This window comes from Ahaetulla prasina, chromosome 6 (genome assembly GCF_028640845.1).
Source record: "Ahaetulla prasina isolate Xishuangbanna chromosome 6, ASM2864084v1, whole genome shotgun sequence".
NCBI lineage: Eukaryota > Metazoa > Chordata > Lepidosauria > Squamata > Colubridae > Ahaetulla > Ahaetulla prasina.
Window position 1 is genome coordinate 101,107,127 of NC_080544.1, and position 18,991 is coordinate 101,126,117.

Below are 18,991 nucleotides of genomic sequence, written 5' to 3' on the forward strand. Positions count from 1 at the left end.
TCTGTAGCATGGCAAGGCAACCTTCTTTTCTTCGTACCTACGGATGTTGTATAGAACATGCAAGAAAGGTTGTTTTTCAAAGTGCTGTTAGGTTATCAAGATAGCTGTTCTTCTCTTCATTCCGTCACGAACATCCAAACCCTGTCAGGTGTGTATTTACAAAATGTTGTGCTTATCAATGTCTTCTTCCCCCCCACCCCACCCCGAAGATCTGATGGGAATCTGCTAATCCTTCACGCTGGAAAGAAGTCCAAATCATTCCTGTTGGGGGTTGTTGTTCAGGTTGCGAAGGTAAGGATGTTTTCTCTTATGGGAGAGAGCATTTATACGATTCGTTTGGAAGAAGTGAGCGAGAAAGACCGAGAGGGTTTGAGGTTAAGACTCGATGTTGAACGCTTTTAATAGCACATCCAGGTCACCCACGTTAGCAGCCTGAAAGAGTTCTGGCTGGTCCATCATTGACAACGCAATCCGGAGAGCAGCCCAAATGTTACCTGAAATTACCGGATGAGACACCTGTTGCTGGTTCCGACTCTTTCGTTGCAAATTGAGAGCTGTGAGGAAGTTGCTCACCGCCTCTCTACAGGTTAGGAAAACAAAACAACAATAAAGCATGTACAAAAAGAATCCACCGTTTCCACAATATCGAACAACCAAAATAGTTGGAGCACTACTCAGGTGACTTCATTCCGTCACGAACATCCAAACCCCGTCAGGTGTGTATTTACAAAATGTTGTGCTTATCAATGTCTTCTTCCCCCCCCCCCGAAGATCTGATGGGAATCTGCTAATCCTTCACGCTGGAAAGAAGTCTAAGGCAGTGGTTCTCAACCTTTATAGTGCTGCAACCCCTTTAATACAATTCCCCATGATGTGGCGACCCCAACCGTAAAATTATTTTCATTTTGAATTTATCGCGCCTGAAGCCATATTGGCTAGCGATCTGAACTGCTTACGATTGCCTTGAGGACAAGATTAGTCTAGCGATTGGGAGTGATTGCAGCTGGCTTGAGAGGGAGACATTTGAGCAAAGATTTCTCTCTTTTTTAATTCATCGCGCCTGAACCCAAATTCGGCTAGCGATTTGAAGAGCCTGCAGCTGGTTTGTGGAGTCAACCATTGGAGTGTGATTCTTCGATTCGCAAGTATACTTCCCATATTTCCGATGGTCTTAGGCGACCCCTGGCAAATCGTCATTCAACCCCAAACGGGGTCGCGACCCACAGGTTGAGAACTGCTGCTCTAAGGACATAGATAAACCCCCAAGGTCTTCAACGACCCTCTAAAAAGGATGTAAATGACCAGCTGTCTACAAGGAGTGTAAATCCTTCCATTCCCCACTATCCCGTCAGAGCTGAAGAAGCTTCTTGGATGAGAAGTGAAACATCTTCAAAGGAAAAAAAAACCCCAAGAAAGTCCAATTGCCTCCTGAAAAAGCACCTTTGGAACAACCATGACCTGGATGACAGAGAATCTCTACAGAACCTTAGCTATACAATTTGGGATGAACACCCTTTCGATGGCGTGGGAGTAGGGATGGATTTCCAGAGGAAAAAGAAAAATTGCAGACTATAGGAACCAGGAGCACTACGCAGATAAAGTGCTCCAAGTGCTTCAATGACCTTCTAAAAGGATGCAAATGACCAGCTGTCTGCAAGGAATATAAATCCTTCCATTCCCCAATATCCTTTCAGAGCTGAGGAAGCTTCTTGGATGAGAAGCAAAAGGTCTTCAAAAAAGCATTTTTGGGACACCCCTGACCTGGATCAGGGGTCTCCAACCTTGGTCTCTTTAAGACTTGTGGACTTCAACTCCCAAAGACTCTGGGAGTTGAAGTCCACAAGTCTTAAAGGGACCAAGGTTGGAGACCCCTGACCTGGATGACTGAGAATCTCTGCAAACCGAAATTCATACGGACCTACTTACCTATATGCACCTAGGTTGATGCAGCTGATCCCTAAATTGTATCGAGATCTGATAAAGCCAGGTTGAATCTCTAACGCGCGAGTGTAGGCTTCTACCGCTTCTTCGCTTCGATCACCATTTGCTAAGGTTGCACCCAGACGGTTCCACAATGAATAATCCTGACAAGACAACAACAATTTAGGTATAACACTTGTGTATCAAATAATTTGATTTTTTTGTTGTTGTTCATTCTGCTCAAATGAAGGTATGATATGGATAACAGTAAGTGCCTTCTCCTTTCACTAGTATGGCAGAAAATCGTTCCTGTCTTATTGTTCCCTTCATTATATCCAATTAATATAGTTGATGCATAATTTTAATTATATATATATATATATATATATATACTCTTCAAGATATGCTGTTTTATCTATGACATTTGTTTGTGTATACTGTTGCGACAAAAATAAATAAAATAAAATAAAATAATAATCAGTAAGCTCAAACTGCCCAAGGAGCTGCTGATTCAGTTCTACAGAGGAATTATTAAGTCTGTCATTTGCACCTCTATAACTGTCTGGTTCGGCTCTGCAACCCAACAAGAAAAATACAAACTTCAGAGGATAATTAGAACTGCAGAAAAAATAATTGCTATCAACCTGCCTTCCATTGAAGACCTGTATACTGCACGAATCAAGAAGAGGGCCGTGAAAATATTTACAGACCCCTCGCATCCTGGACATAAACTGTTTCAACTCCTACCCTCAAAACGACGCTATAGAGCACTGCACAACAGAACAACTAGACACAAGAACAGTTTTTCCCCCGAAGGCCATCACTCTGGTAAACAAATAATTCCATCAACACTGTCAAACTATTTACTGAATCTGCACTACTATTATCATCGTTCCCATCACCAATCTCTTTCCAATTATGACTGTATGACTGTAACTTTGTTGCTGGCAATCCTTATGATTTATATTGATATACTGACCATCAATTGTGTTGTAAATTTGCACCTTGATGAAGGTATCTTTTCTTTTATGTACACTGAGAGCATATGCACCAAGACAAATTCCTTGTGTGTCCAATCACACTTGGCCAATAAAAAATTCTATTCTTATTCCTATTCTATTCTATTCTAATTTTCTGAGATTGTCTGAAATGGTATAGGATCTCCTCAGTGGTGAAATCACAATTTTTAAACTACCGGTTCTGTGGGCATGGCTTAGTGGGTGTGGTGGTGGTGGCTTGGTGGGAGTGGCATGCAAAATCCCCATTCCCTCCCCACTCCTGGAGGAAGATTATTGCAAATTCTCCATTCCCTCCCCACTCTGGGGCCGGCCAGAGGTGGTATTTGCTGGCTCTCCAAACTGCTCAAAATTTCCGCTACCAGTTCTTCAGAACTGTCAGAACCTGCTGGATTACCCTGGATCTCCTGCTTGGGTGGAGGGTTGCATTAGAAGACCTCAAAGGTCCCTTCCAGCTCCATTCTGATTCTGAATTCAAGATAATTTTCTGAGATTTACTCCTATTTTTTTTGTTAGGCAAGCCAGAACTGAGAGAGGGGCTGTCACAGAGAGGAGGGGGTGGGGTCAACCTATTTTCCAAAGCACCTGAAGGCCAGACAAAGAATAATGGATGGAAAAAATTTTAAGAGGGAAAAGGAAATATATTGGATGTAATACAGTATAACGGGGGGTGAAATTTGAATGATGTTTAAGGATGTACCTGACTGATATCCTGTTAAAAAAAAGTGATTTTTTATTTCTTTAAAAAAAAATTAAAAACTTTTTACAAAAAAAAAAAGAATAATGGATGAAAACTGAACAAGGAGAGATTCAACCTAGAAATAAGGAGAATTTTTTCTGACGGTGAGAACAATCAACCAATGGAACAGCTTGCCCTCAGAAGTTGTGAGAGCTTCATCATTGGAAGCTTTCAAGAAGATACTGGACTGCCATCTGTCAGAAATGGTGTAGGGTCTCCGGCTTGGGTGGGGGGTTGTACTAGATGACCTACAAGGTCCCTTCCAACTCTGTTCATCTGTTAAACTATTTAAACTAGTTAAAAAAGGGGCTTGAAATTAATGATTCACTTTAGGTACATTAATGGCTAAAGCAAACGCTAATTAATAGTTTAAAGGACATTGGACAATAGAAGTAAACATTTTTTAAAAATATATTTTTTATTTTTTAACAAAAAAGAACCCCCCCAAAAAAACAATACATAACATACATTGACATAAAACATATATTTTTCTTTACATCAGCTTCGTTTCCTTATTCTTCTCATATTTACATCCTTATTCCCCCTCTCGTATTTAATTATACTTTTCTTTTTTGTCCCATTCTCCCTTGTTTCTATATATCTTCTATCCTATCTATCCTTCTAACTATTCATTTTCTTTCATACACTGCCGTTTTATATACATGTATATATAAGCTTTTCACCTTTTTCATCATTTACTATTTCTAGTCTCTAGCCAATTCTACAATTTGTTCCATAATATTTCGACTCTTCTTTTTCAACTTCCTCGTTAATTTGTCCATCTGAGCACAGTCCAAGATAGATAGAAGTAAACATTTTAATACTAAAGTGCTAAACTTACCTCTGGGCGCACCGTGAGGGCAGCATTGAATGCATCTATTGCTCTGTTAAATTCCCCATTCAGATGAAAGAGCACTCCAAGTCCCGTCTGTAAGTCTGGGTCAATCAATTCACCATTATGATGAGCTCCTTCAAGAAATAACTCCTTCACTTCTTCCAGCGGGGAACTAGAAATAATACGGTGTAGAGATAAAAGTAGAGTAATATAACAGCAATGAAATGATGGCCTGGGCCTCAGAATAGATGGCAGAATTCATCTGCTCCCACGTCTCCCTCCCTTGATTTATATTCAGGTTGAGTTGGGTGATGTTTCAGTGTCCCAAATTCGGCTTGTAAATCGGTTAATCTGAGATTATTGTTACCTCTCATCGGCTGTCTTTGACATCCTCCTGGGCAACGCCGGAGAACCTTTCTTGCTTCTGAAGAGGAATCTGTACTTGGGATTCTGTTTGATCCAGCCTCTTAAGACTTCACAGGCCTCCTGCTGGTGGCCAGTGTTTGTGAAGCTCACGGCTAAGGCCATGAGGGCTTTCAAATTGTTCGGCTGAAGCTCTAAGCACCTGAACGGAGGAAAAAGGAAACTTGGTTAAGCAGAAGGTTCTCAGTGGGCTGAAGGCATGGATGTAAAAAAGATGTGGAGACTCTAGAAAGAGTGCAGAGAAGAGCAGCAAAGATGATTAGGGGACTGGAGGCTAAAACATATGAAGAACGGTTGCAGGAACTCTGTATGTCTAGTTTAATGAAAAGAAGGACTAGGGGAGACATGATAGCTGTGTTCCAATATCTCAGGGGCTGCCACAAAGAAGAGGGAGTCAAGCTATTCTCCAAAGCACCTGAGGACAGAACAAGAAGCAATGGGTGGAAACTAATCAAGGAGAGAAGCAATTTAGAACTAAGGAGAAATTTCCTGACAGAACAATTAATCAGTGGAACAACTTGTCATTCCACTCTCAAGTCATTCCACTGGTTAATTGTTCTAGCTGCCAGGAAATTCCTCCTTAGTTCTAGGTTGGTTCTTTCTTTTATAAGCTTCCATTTGTTACTTCTTGTCCTGCCTTCAGGTGCTTTGGAGAATAGGTTTACCCCAGAGGTGGGTTTCAGCGGTTTCTGACCAGTTCTGGAGAACCGGTAGCAGAAATTTTGAGTAGTTCAGAGAACCGGTAGTAAAAATTCTGACTGGCCCCGCCCCCATCTATTCTTTGCCTGATCAAGAGGAAATGGGGATTTTGCCTTCCCTCGGATTGGGGAGGGAATGGAGATTTTACAGTATCCTTCCCTTGCCACGCCCACCAAGCCACACCCACAGAACCGGTAGTAAAAAATTTTTAAGCCCACCACTGGTTTACCCATTCTTCTTTGTGGCAGCCCCTTAGATATTGGGACACCTTTATCATGTCACCCCTAATCTTTCTTTTCATTAAACTAGATGTACCCAATTCCAGCGACTGGTTTTCATATGTTTCAGCCTCCAGTTTCCTAAAGATATGTCCATGATTTACAGAAACTCCTTTTTTCCCTCTGGAAGCAATAAGGCAACCTGTTGTGTCTTGTCCGCTCTCACCACAGCCAGGGTCTGCTTATCTGCTCCCGAACATGGAGGAATGTATGCCTCCCGGCCCCAGTTCTGGCTCCATGCCCAGACAAGCTGCAGAGGAGGGGGCACCTCCCAGTCCCAGCCCTGGCTCCATGCCCAAGCAGGCTGCAGAGGAGGGAGCATCCCCCGGCCCCACCCTGGCTCCATGCCCAGGCAAATGGAGCAGCTAGACCCCTCCCCCTCCTCCACAGCATGTGAGCCTGAGGAAAGTTTACTTCCAACAACAGCTGATTGGAGTGACCCTCGCATCAGAAGATTGGCGGAGGCAACAGAAGGAAGGGAGGGGCAGGCCTTAATGAGTGCTGAGTCATGGAGCCACACCCCATGGCCTATATAAAGGATCTGCTTTCTGGCAGTCTCTGAGTCAGGCAAAGTCGAGCTTATCTTGCTGAAGTCACTTTCTGGTCTCCTGCCTGCTCTGAGGACTTTGCTAGGACTTTGGGCAGAGCTGCAGAGGCAAGCCTGATTCGGATTTCCCTGACCCGGCCGTCAGCGGAGGAGTGGGACACGACACAACCATTTGGATACCCACCGGGCACATAAAACCAACCGTCATTAGCGTCACTTACCGTTGGAGGGCAACTATGGCTCCCTGTTCATTTTCATTTTCTGCTTGGGTTATTCCAAGAAACTGCCAGGCCTGCAAAATGGGAAGTTTGAGCATTATACCATGCTAGGTATCAGCATAATAGGAAATGATTTTGTTATGAATATCATATTAGGTCTTTATTTTAAAAAAGCAAGGCTGCAAAAAAGTCTGCTTTAGTCTGGCAAGATTGATGTCAGGCTCGAAAATCAAGAAAGGCACACTGGGGTTCCACGCAGTTTCCTTTATCGTTCCTGACCTACAGACAGAAATCTTTCTAAACTAAAGCAGACTAAAGTAAAAGTAAAGGTTCCCCTCGCACATATGGGCTACTCGTTCCTGACTCTAGGGGGCGGTGCTCATCTCCGTTTCAAAGCTGAAGAGCCAGCACTGTCTGAAGACATCTCTGTGGTCATGTGGCCAGCATGACTGAACGCCAAAGGTGCACGGAATGCTGTTACCTTCCCATCAAAAGTGGTCCCTATTTTTCTACCTGCATTTTTTATGTGCTTTCGAACTGCTAGGTTGGCAGAAGCTGGGACAAGTAACAGGAGCTCACCCTGTTATGCAGCACTAGGGGTTTGAACTGCTGAACTGCTGACCTTTCAATTGACAAGCTCAGCACCTTAGCCACTGAGCCACCGCGTCCCTTAAAGCAGACTACTTGAACCATTAAACATATACACTGGGAGCTCTTAGGGAGGAGCTTCCTTCACTCTCTTTCTCCCACACAAACCACCTAAACTTCGCTGTCTCTTGCTCCTCTGACATGCAGTTCCTGCTTCCTGGGAATCCAGACTACATTCCACCACATCATCCCCTCCATTCTAAATCCTGAATGTTGACTTCAGACCCAATCAGGAAGATGCCAATTCCAACCGGACTAAAGGATTTGGTGCTCAAGAGAATGCAAAACAGAATTATCACATTCAATTTATATATGCGAGAAAGCACCGAGGCTATGAAATATATTTGGGCTTTTCCTCCGAAGTGAAGAAAGCCGAAAAGTGAGGAATAGTTGAATATTCTGATATAAATATCTCCCTTTCAAGGTTGTTCCCATTGATTAAGTTGACAACATGTCTATGGGTTGGATCAGGGGTGAGATTCTACCGGTTCAGACTGATTCGGGCAAACCAGTAGCTCCAACGATCAGCTGGGAGCGAATCGGTTCACTCCAATGATCAGGTTTGTTTTTTTTAATTTGAATTTATATCCCGCCCTTCTCTGAAGACTCAGGGCGGCTTACAATGTGTTAAGCAATAGTCTTCATCCATTTGTATATTATATACAAAGTCAACTTTTATTGCCCCCAACAATCTGGGTCCTCATTTTACCTACCTTATAAAGGATGGAAGGCTGAGTCAACCTTGGGCCTGGTGGGACTTGAACTTGCAGTAATTGCAAGCAATTACTTGTGTTAATAACAGACAGACTTAGTCTGCTGAGCCACCAGAGCTGGACTTGCCCGCCTGCCCCTGCACTTTACTGACCTATATCTTCTCAGCTGATTCGCACGGCAGAGCGGATTGCCGTGCCTCAGCTGTGTTATTTCCCAGCAGTAATGCGGAAGGTAAGTTTTTGTAAAACTGCACATGTGCAATGCGCATCAGGCGTTGCGCATGCGATCACCGAACCAGTTGTTAAACTGGCAGGATCCCACCACTGGGTAGGATAGGCCAGGGATCTGCAAACTTGGCTCTTTTAAGACTTTGGACTTGGACTCTTTTAAGACTTGTGGACTTCAACTTCCTTTAACTCTGGGAGTGAAAGGGAGTTGAAGTCCACAAGTCTTAAAAGAGCCAAGTTTGCAGACCCCTGGGATAGGCGATGACAAGAAAAGTTGTTTCAAACAATGATCAAGGAATCAAATAATACTCTAACCAAGGCATTAATAAAGGAGAAAAACCACACCTCCATCCAAAATTGGAGGGGCAAGCTAATGTATATCAACAGAGAGCAAACCCCACACTCAATCGCACTGATGGTGTTACCTAGTCGGGTAATTAAAGGTCTGCAAGCAAACAGCCAAGCTCAGACAGCACCAAGAAGTCCAAAGCTATTTCTTCACAACTGATAAAAGACTCTGAAGGGAATTGTAAGTAGTTCCAGATATTCAACAGGGTAGATACCTCAGCATCATGTGGGTCTTGGAGAATAGCTGCCTCCAAGTATAGGATGGTGAGGGGCAAGTCTCCTTCCCTCAGTTTTTTTAGTCCCTCTTCAAAAGCACCAGGCCAATCTTTGAAGGGGTTTTCAGTGTGGAAGTAATAACCCTGAAAAAGAAAATTAAAGTGTTGGCAGTTAGACAAGGACGCTTACATAGAAAACTATCCACACAATCTTATTCACAAGAATGTCTCAGTGGGACTGGGAGTAAAATTTGACCACCTTAAAATCAAATCATTTATTGCCTTTCATTTATCCATAGAGGTGTTTTTGGTAAGTGTCTGAATAGCCTACACATTATTTTATGCAGTGGCTTATTATCAGCAATGGGACTAGAGCAGGAGTCTGCAAACTTGGCTCTTTTAAGACTTGTGGACTTCAACTTGAGTTGAAGTCCACAAGTCTTAAAAGAGCCAAGTTTGCAGACCCCTGGACTAGACTAGAGAATCTGTATGACCAACAAGGTGATTTTTTGCTTCTGAAAATATTTTACGTATCAAATAAACTACAGTACAAACTGTAACTGGAATTGCGCAGAATGCATCTCGTTCTTTCTTTTTCTACTTCCTCAACTTACAATATTAAAAAGGGGCTTGCACTTGTGTCAGAACCACTGAGATGCTTCCAGCTTGAAAGGATTAGCCGGAGTCTCAGTTTCATGTTCCCAGCAGGAGCTGGAATGAAGGATGGGAGCTCAACCCCGCTCCAGGGCAGCACTCGGGTCTCGAATGTGGGCTTGCTAACCTCCATCCCAGCATCCTAACCGTGTAAGCCACCACGATCCATAGAAAGGGGTTAATTGAAATAGATCCATGATAGGAGGTAATCTCATGGGGGAAAGTGTTCCACAGCATAGATGCCTTGAAGAGAAGGCCCATTTTCTGGGTCTCAAGAGGTCACCATTTTTAATTCAGAGCACACCAACTGCATGAGATCATAAAAACTACTGGGATAGATGGTCCTTTAGATAACCAGGTCCTATGTGATGATGTGCAAATGTGCCTTTTACTGATCTGGGACTACCATAAAGATGTTCTTCACTCTTCTTCTACAATCTCAGGTTACCTTCTCGTTAATGGAGACGGCCACTTGTCCTTGTGTTTCTTGGCTGTCTGAAATCCACTTTCTGCGAGCCATTTCTTCCCACTCTGCCTGCATCTTGTCCCAAAACTCTGTGTCTGACTAAGGGAGAAAGGAACCAAACAAACGATTATGAAACATGGAAGAAACAGAATGGAAGAAATAATTCCTTAAGCCTAAGGCAGGGGTGTCAAGCTCGATTTCATTGAGGGCACATCAAGGTTGTGTTTGACCTGGGGGGCGTAGCAGAGGATGTGGCAAGCTCAATGTCAGTTGTGTCGGGGGCGCTGAGCCCTCTGCCAGCGAAAATGGGCTTCCAAGCTCAGTTTTCAGTTGCAACGGCCTCCTGCAACCCTCTGCCAGCAAAAAAGGGAGCTTGAGAGGACCGCGCATCGCCCTCCTGAGCTCCCTTTTCGCTGGCAGAGGCACCATAAGCCTTTGCTGTTTCCAGAGTGGCCCCGCGGGCCTGATCTAAGCACCCTGCGGGCTGGATCCGGCCCCCGGCCCTTGAGTTGGACACCCCTGACCTAAGGGCATCTCCTTGTTACTTTTCATTTTCAAAATTGAAAATCCAGAACCTCAAACCCAAATGCTTAGGTCAGTGGTGTCAAACTCAAACCCAGATCTGACCCGCAGGGTGCTTAGATAAAAAAAACAAACCTTGGATCCTTCTAAATCTTCACCCCAAATTTAAGAAGCAAAATCAAAAGGAAGGAAGGAAGGAAGGAAGGAAGGAAGGAAGGAAGGAAGGAAGGAAGGAAGGAAGGAAGGAAGGAAGGAAAAACGCTGAGTTTCTCACCCCTTCTGCCAATGATCTATGTCAGGGATGGCGAATCTTTTTAGCACTGAGTGCCCAAACTTCCTGGTTCTACTGTGCATGTGCGCCCGATGATCAGCTGGCCCACATGCATGCGCAGGCCAATTTTCGGCACTGCTGTGTGCGTGAAGGGATCACGCTCCGGAAAAGCTGCACTTCTGGGTTCTAGCATGCATGCGTGCCCGACGATCAGCTGGCCAGTGCCCATGCGCATGCTGGTTTTCTGCACTGCCATGCACATGAATGGATCGCACTCTGGAAAATCCAAACATCTGGGTTCTGGTGCACATGCGCACCCAACAATCAGCTGGCCGGCACACATGCGCACACCAGTTTTCAGCACTGCCGCGTGCACAACGGACAGCTGATCATCGCATGTGCATGCACGCCAGAAATCCAGAAGACAAACAGGCAAGGCCGTGCGTCCCGGGCGACATGGCTTTATGTGCCTTAGGATCGCCATCATGGATCTATGCGGTTGATGTTGTAGGGGAGGGTTGTGGAGGGTTGTGTGCTGCATCTAGTTAATTGTGAGACAGTCACAAGTTCTGGAAATCCAGACTGTACTTGCTTATTAAGGAGATGGCACACTGTTCAGTTCAATATCTGCTAGACTTCAAATAGAAGCCCAAGGGGCACATTTTACAATTATGAGAGAAGAGGAAAACCAGGTGTTTAGGGAGATATTTAGCACCGCTCCAGCCTCCCATATTTACATTGCTTTAATTCAGTTTACTGTTTGCAAATGTGCCCAGGTTTGAACTATTTTAATGCCATGTATTTTCTTAACAAGCAATCCCTTCTAGCTGATGGGGCGGTGGTGGTAGTAGAAGAGACGGGATATTTCCCTCCCGGTTTTCTCCTTGGCAAACTGCCATGAAAGTAATTAATTTCTAATTTTATCAGCAAACACATCCTGTGATTAAGTTCAGTCCAGGGGTGAAATCCAGCAGGTTCTGGAGAACCGGTAGCGGAAATTTTGAGTAGTTCAGAGAACGGGTAAATACCACCTCTGGCTGGCCCCAGAATGGGGTGGGAATGGAGATTTTGCAATATCCTTCCCCCAGGAGTGGGGAGGGAATGGGGATTTTGCAATATCCTACCCCTGCCATGCCCACCAAGCCACGCCCACCAAACCACACCATGCCCAAGCCACGCCCATAGACCCAGTAGTAAAAAAAATTGGATTTCACCACTGGTTCAGTCCCTTTCTGCCCATTTGCAAAGGACTCCAGATATTTTTTTGTTTTGTTTTTGGCTTTGTTTCATATGGAATACAAAGAGTAAGCTCAGAATTGGGGCTGGAATAAAGGTTTTCCCCGTGACACTCTACAGAAGTGAAAATTGGACAGCTAGAACGTGCATTGATGCTTTTGAACTCTGTTATTGGAAAAGACTGCTGAGAATACCATGAACAGCCAAGGAAACACACAAATCGTTCACAAAAACAAATCAATTGTCACTTGGGCCACAAATGAAAAGGCTCGAATTGTCATGTTTTGGATACATTTCTATACTGCCTAATAATAATATAATATAATATAATATAATAATATAATATAATATAATATAATATAATATAATATAATATAATATAATATAATATAATATAATATTATAATATAATATAATATAATATAATATAATATAATATAATATAATATAATATAATATAATATAATATAATATATTATAATATAATATAATATAATATAATATAATGCCTAAGACATGAGGTGGCACAGGGGCTAAGACACTGAGCTTGTTGATCGAAAGGTCGGCAGCTCAGCGGTTCGAATCCCTAGTGCTGCCGTGTAACGGGGTGAGCTTCCGTTACTTGTCCCAGCTTCTGCCAACCTAGCAGTTCGAAAGCACATAAAAAATGCAAGTAGAAAAAATAGGGACCACCTTTGGTGGGAAGGTAACAGCGTTCCGTGCGCCTTTGGCGTTGAGTCATGCTGACCACATGACCACAGAGACGTCTTTGGACAGCGCTGGCTCTTCGGCTTTGAAACAGAGATGAGCACCGCCCCCTAGAGTCGGGAACGATTAGCACGTATGTGCGAGGGGAGCCTTTACCTTTACTTTTAAGACAAACCGAAAGGAGACCAACCATGCTAGCATGCTGACCTAGTCAGAAGGAATAAATAATAATAAACTCACACCGATATGTCTAGCTAATGGATTATTAATAATCACACTATGCTGTAGTTTTCATTGTGTCTGCCTTTTTGGCTTTACAATGCAATTTAAGCTCTGGTTGAGCTTTGGCACAGGGCTGCTGGGCTTTTTTTGGTACCCAGGACATTCTACATTTATGTTAATAAAATTACCGGTATGTAATATCTACAGTGGTGGGATTTAAATAATTTAACAACCGGTTCTCTGCCCTAATGACAGGCTGGGCGGGTGTGGCCATGGTGGGTGTGGCCATGGTGGGTGTGGCCAGTGGGTGTGACAGGCAGCACTCGATCTCCTGCACCCCTCTGGGAGCAAAAAATGACCCATGGGGGGGCACCCCCTGCACCCCATTTTGGGCCTAGTAGGCCTCCCTGCACTTACTTGGGAGCCAAAATGGAAGGGCTGGGGCAGGGAGAGGCAGAGCCAGCCAGCAATTTAACAACCGGTTCTCACGAACCTGCCCGAACTGGCTGAATCCCACCACTGGTTATATCTTCAAAGTGATGCGGTTGCTTTATGTGAGTCAGATTTGGGCCACTTTAAAGCCCAAATCTGGGCTTTAAAGATGTTTAATTATGAAGATGTTAAAGCCATACACTTTAACATCTTTCATAATTTGTTGCTTGACGAAATATTCGATGCATATAGAATACTAGCAGAGCAGAAACAACATTTAATAGATTTTTTTCTTTTGCAGGCTCTCTTGCTAAAGGAAAAAATATCTCTGACCTCCTTGGTAGCAGCCAACATCTGGCTCTTTCGGACAGTGTGGAAAATTGAGATGCTCTTGAAGCAGTAGCATCCGAGGATTGCATTACGATTTTATTGATGTGCTCTTTGTGGTTTGGGATTTGATTTAATTGCATTTGAACCTTAAGCTGCTTAGGGTCATTGTTCGATTGGGCCAGCATATAAGTCTTAGTAATTTTTTTGTTTTAAATTTCAGTCATTTACTTTTTATATATTTACTACTTACATTCTAAAATGGATTGTATTTCTGCAGCTATCAACCCTTGTAGGAGGCATTGAACTGCTGAGTTTCAATGTTAAGTGTATTTATCAGGTGCAAAAGATCACGTTCGCATAGGAGGCTCCAATTAAATTGATTTCTTGCTAATCATACTTATGCGCAGGAATCTCCTCAACTAACAATTAGCACCTGCTTGGATTTAGATAAGGGACAACGGAATTCAAGGGAAGTTGGACTTGTTTCACTTGTGACTATATAGGGATTCTAGACTGATTCCTCTTTTAACTCTGCCACTCCTTCTCCTACGCTATTACAGTACAGTACAGGTAGTCCTTGACTTACAACACTTAGTCACCATTCGTAGTTAGAATGGCACTGAAACTTATGATCACTTTTCACATTTAGGACAACCAGTCTCAGTCGTTTTCATGCATAGGGTACTCTGCTCATCAGTCCCCAACTTTCGTTGTGAACCCAGATTACCCTTAACATGACTATTGCAGCATCCCCACGGCCAATGGTGGGTTTCAAAATTTTTTTACTACTGGTTCTGTGGGTGTGGCTTGGTGGGCGTGGCATGGCTTGGTAGGTGTGGCTTGGTGGGTGTGACAGGGGAAGAATAATGTCAAATCTCCATTCCCACCCCATTCCAGGGGAAGGTTACTGCAAAATCTCCATTTCCTCCCAATCAGCTGGGACTCTGGAGACAGAGAATAGATAGGGGGTGGGGCCAGGCAAAATTTTTACTACTAGTTCTCTGAACTACTCAAAATTTCGGCTCTCCAGAACTGGTCAGAACCTGCTGAAACCCACTATTGCCCATGGCCATGTGGTTTACATTTGGATCAGTAGTGGATTCCTCTTATCTTTGCTACCAGTTCGGAACCTTGCTTTGCTTGAGCATGGCACTTCTGCGCATGCGCAGAACCTTCTGCGCATGTGCAGAGCATCCGTGATGACGTCCGGGTGGGTGGGCGGAGCCTCCTGCCGCTGCCACTACTGGTTCACCTGAACTGGGGCGAACTGGTAAAAACCCACCACTGATTTGGGTGCTTGAAAACTGACTCACATTTATGACGGTTGCAGTGTGCTCATCTTCTGCAACCTTCTGACAAGCAAAATCAATGGAGAAGCCAGCTTCACTTAATAACAGTGTTACTCATTGAACCGCTTCCATGATTCACTGAACAACTGTGGCAAGAAAAGCCGTAAAATGGGGCAAAACTCACATAACAAATGTCTCGCTTAGCAACATAAATTTTGGGCTCCATTGTGGTCATAAACTGAGAACTACCCCTATTGCCATCGTAAAAGAGACAAACAGAGAAAACAATATATAAAAACCAATGCAAAATGATGATATCCAACAAATGGTTATGAAACTGCAGTGCCAGAAGGAACAAAAAGGAAATTAAAAATAATAAAATATCAAGCAAAGAAAAAATCCCACAAAAATCAGCGTACTATATGAATATAAATAATCTAATACAGTGTTTCTCCAAAAATAGGACCTACCCTGAAAATAAGCCCTATTTAAGACCCTGCCCACTCCAGGATGCATGGGTAAAAATTAAGCTAGGTTGGGGATGGGGGGATGGAGCTACTCTACTACTTACCTTCAGACAGTTGCAGCCAGGCCTCGCACACCTCGACATCTGCCTTACCAGCCCATTTTTTCTGTTGCCGGCAAGGTTTTGTAAAGGCCTCTGCAGCCAATAACAAAGCTCCAGATCGATCCGGAGAGGTTGTAAAAAATGCTTTTAAAAGGTTCTGGCAATCAGGCAACTCATCTGGGATCGTCAGAACCCTTTAAAAGCTTTTAAAAATCCTTTTAAAAGTTTTTTTTAAAAGTTGGCCATGCCCACCCAGTCACATTACCCCCACCAAGCCATGCCCACAGAATCAGTAGTAACAAATTTTACATTTTACCCCTGGGCTCTATCCTCTTCCAGGGGATATACAAACCAAATTCCAGGGATACACAAATCAAAGATGCCGGAATTGGAGGTTTATGACGTTCCTAAAAATATAAAAGGGATTCGGATTCCCACTTGTTTGTAGTTGTTACCTGCAACGTATCTTGTATATGTTTGGAGCAGCTAACCATTTAAGCTTGGTCAAGATTAAATGCTAAATTATTTAAGCCTCTGTTTAAATTTCTTGTTTGGCATTTATGAGGTTAAAACATATTATTATTGGACCTTACAATGCTTTCTTCTTCCAATTGAGCTAGTTCTTGAAATGCCACGGAATACCTCAACGGCAGCTTTAGCGCGTTCAAATTCCTCTTCCATGGAATGATTTCGGGACAGGAGTGGTCCTCCCCAGCATTGCTCTTTGGTTGACCGGCCCTGGAAGAACATCAGAGTCAGAAAATGAGTCAAACTGAAGCATGATATTCATTGAAAGCATCAGAATCAGTCAATGCTTAGGGCTAAATTGAGGTTTGTATCTGGAATAAAGGTGTTTTCAAATTGAGCTTCTCTCCTAGTGATCGCATCTGTTCATTTTATTTATTTATTTATTTATTTATTTATTTATTTATTTATTTTGTCACAACAGTATATATAAGCATAAGCATGAAAGTAACTATATAATATATAAGCATATATATATATATAAGCATAAGCATGCAATAACTATATCAATTGGATATAATGAAAGAAAACAATAGGACAGGAATGGTAGGCACGTTTGTGCTCTTATGCATGCCCCTTATGGACCTCTTAGGAATGGGGTGAGGTCAATAGTAGACAGTTTTTGGTTAAAGCTTTGGGGATTTTAAGAAGAGACCACAGAGTCGGGTAGTGTGTTCCAAGCATTAACAACTCTGTTACAGAAGTCATATTTTTTGCAATCAAGATTGGAGCGATTAACATTAAGTTTAAATCTATTGTTTGCTCTTGTATTATTGCAATTGAAGCTGAAGTAGTCTTTAACAGGAAGGACATTGCAATAGATGATTCTATGAGTTAAACACAGGTCCTGTCGAAGGCGGCGGAGTTCTAAGTTTTCTAAGCCTAGGATTTCAAGTCTGGTGGGATAAGGTATTTTGTTGTTTTCAGAGGAGTGGAGAACTCTTCTTGTAAAATATTTCTGGACACATTCAATTGTACTGATGTCTGAGATATGGTATGGGTTCCAGACAGGCGAGCTGTATTCAAGAATTGGTCTATTAATTTTCCTTAGCAGCGCTTGAATATATAAAAAAAGTATTTCTTTATTTAAATTTGCTATAGCTGGCCAGCTTCAATCGACTGTTTGTTATTCCTTCCTTGTGGTTTTTGTTTTTTATTTTATGGATTAGTCTGATAGTTCCCCAATGGTTTCCTACTCAAATACTAGCCAAGGTGACCCCACTCAGCTTTCAAACTAAACCATACATAAATAGATGCAGCCACCTCCTCAATTTGCACAATTGTGATATTTGGGCTAGGAACTGTGAAACTGTTATTTTTTTTTTAGGACATCTTCTTATTCTATTCTCAATTACAGGTAGTCAGATTAACAATTAACAGTTGGAAGGTACCTTGTAGGTCATCTAGTCCAGGGGTCACCAACCTTTTGGACCTCAGGGACCACTAAATTCATAATTTTAAATCCTGCGGACCACTAATGAATTTTTTAAAAAGATAAATAGTATTTAGTGCAATATAAAAATGCAAATAATTTTTCTATGGACCACCAAAATTTTCTCACCCCTGGTTGGTGACCACTGATCTAGTCCAACCCCCACCCAAACAGGAGACCCTACACCATTTCCGACAGATGGCAGTCCAGTCTCTTCTTGAAAGCTTCCAGGGATGAAGCTCCCACAACTTCTGAAGGCAACTTCTGTTCCTTGGGTTGATTGTTCTCACTGGCAGAAAATTTCTCCTTATTTCCAGACTGAATCTCTCCTTGTTCAGTTTCCATCCATTGTTCCTTGTCTGACCTTCAGATGTTATGACTGCAATTGAGCCCAAAATGTATATTGCTAAGTAAGAAATTTTTTAAGTGAGTTTTGCCTCTTTTACGACTTTTCTTGCCATATTTGTTTAGTGAATCACTGCAGTGGTTAATAATTGTAATAACAACAACAGAGTTGGAAGGGATCTTGGAGGTCTTCTATGCCAACCCCCTGCCCAGGCAGGACACCCTACACCACTTCAGACAAATGGTTATCCAACATTTTCTTAAAAATTTCCAGTGTTGGAGCATTCAAAACTTCTGCAGGCAAGTTGTTCACTTATTGATTGTTCTAACTGTCAGGAAATTTCTCCTTAGTTCTAAGTTGCTTCTCTCCTTGATTAGTTTCCACCCATTGCTCCTTGTTCTACCCTCAGGTGCTTTGGAGAATAGTTTGACTCCCTCTTCTTTGTGGCAGCCCCTGAGATATCGGAACACTGCTATCATGTCTCCTCTAGTCCTTCTTTTCATTAAACTAGGCATACTGAGTTCCTGCAACTGTTCTTCATATGTTTTAGCCTCCAGTCCCCTAATCATCTTTGTTACTCTTCTCTGCACTCTTTCTAGAGTCTCAACATCTTTTTTACATCGTGGCGACCAAAACTGGATGCAATATTCCAAGTGTGGCCTTACCAAGGCATTATAAAGTGGTATTAATACTTCACGTGATCTTGATTCTATCCCTCTGTTTATGCAGCCCAGAACTGTGTTGGCTTTTTTAGCAGCTGCTGCACACTGCTGGCTCATATCTAAATGGTTGTCCACTACGACTCCAAGATCCCTCTCACAGGTACTACTCTTGAGAGTGACATGGTTGGTAAGGGAATCTGGCTTCCCCACTGACTTTGCTTGTCAGAAGGTCGCAAAGAGGAGATGACGTAATTTGCCAAGCATTCGAATCTTGATCACTGCAACCGTCATAAGTGTGAAAAATGGTCATAAGTCACTTTTTTGCCAGTGCCGTTGTAACTTTGAACCATCACTACACAAACTGTTGTAGGTTGAGGACTACCTGCATTCCAATGCACTGCAGGTTTTGGAGGGGCTCCCTAAGGCTTGAACTAAGAAATATATGGAGCTGCCAGACTTCAGATTGTGAATCCTGATTTAGAAACCTTCACAACATGGTCC

General features: G+C 42.8%; 1 protein-coding gene across 1 annotated transcript in view; it reads right to left on the bottom strand.

Annotated features, from left to right (window-relative positions):
- Positions 1-221: 221 nt before the first annotated feature.
- Positions 222-18,991, bottom strand: part of PEX5L (peroxisomal biogenesis factor 5 like) — a 212,524-nt gene continuing 193,754 nt past the window's right edge. Inside the window, exons 7-14 of the mRNA XM_058187507.1 lie at positions 16,168-16,263; positions 9,930-10,046; positions 8,828-8,971; positions 6,679-6,749; positions 4,878-5,075; positions 4,517-4,682; positions 1,927-2,084; positions 222-580 (exon numbers count right to left, since the gene is read on the bottom strand). Of these exons, the coding sequence (XP_058043490.1) occupies positions 376-580; positions 1,927-2,084; positions 4,517-4,682; positions 4,878-5,075; positions 6,679-6,749; positions 8,828-8,971; positions 9,930-10,046; positions 16,168-16,263 (1,155 nt within the window). The 3' untranslated portion in view covers positions 222-375. The remainder of the gene's footprint in view (positions 581-1,926; positions 2,085-4,516; positions 4,683-4,877; positions 5,076-6,678; positions 6,750-8,827; positions 8,972-9,929; positions 10,047-16,167; positions 16,264-18,991) is intronic.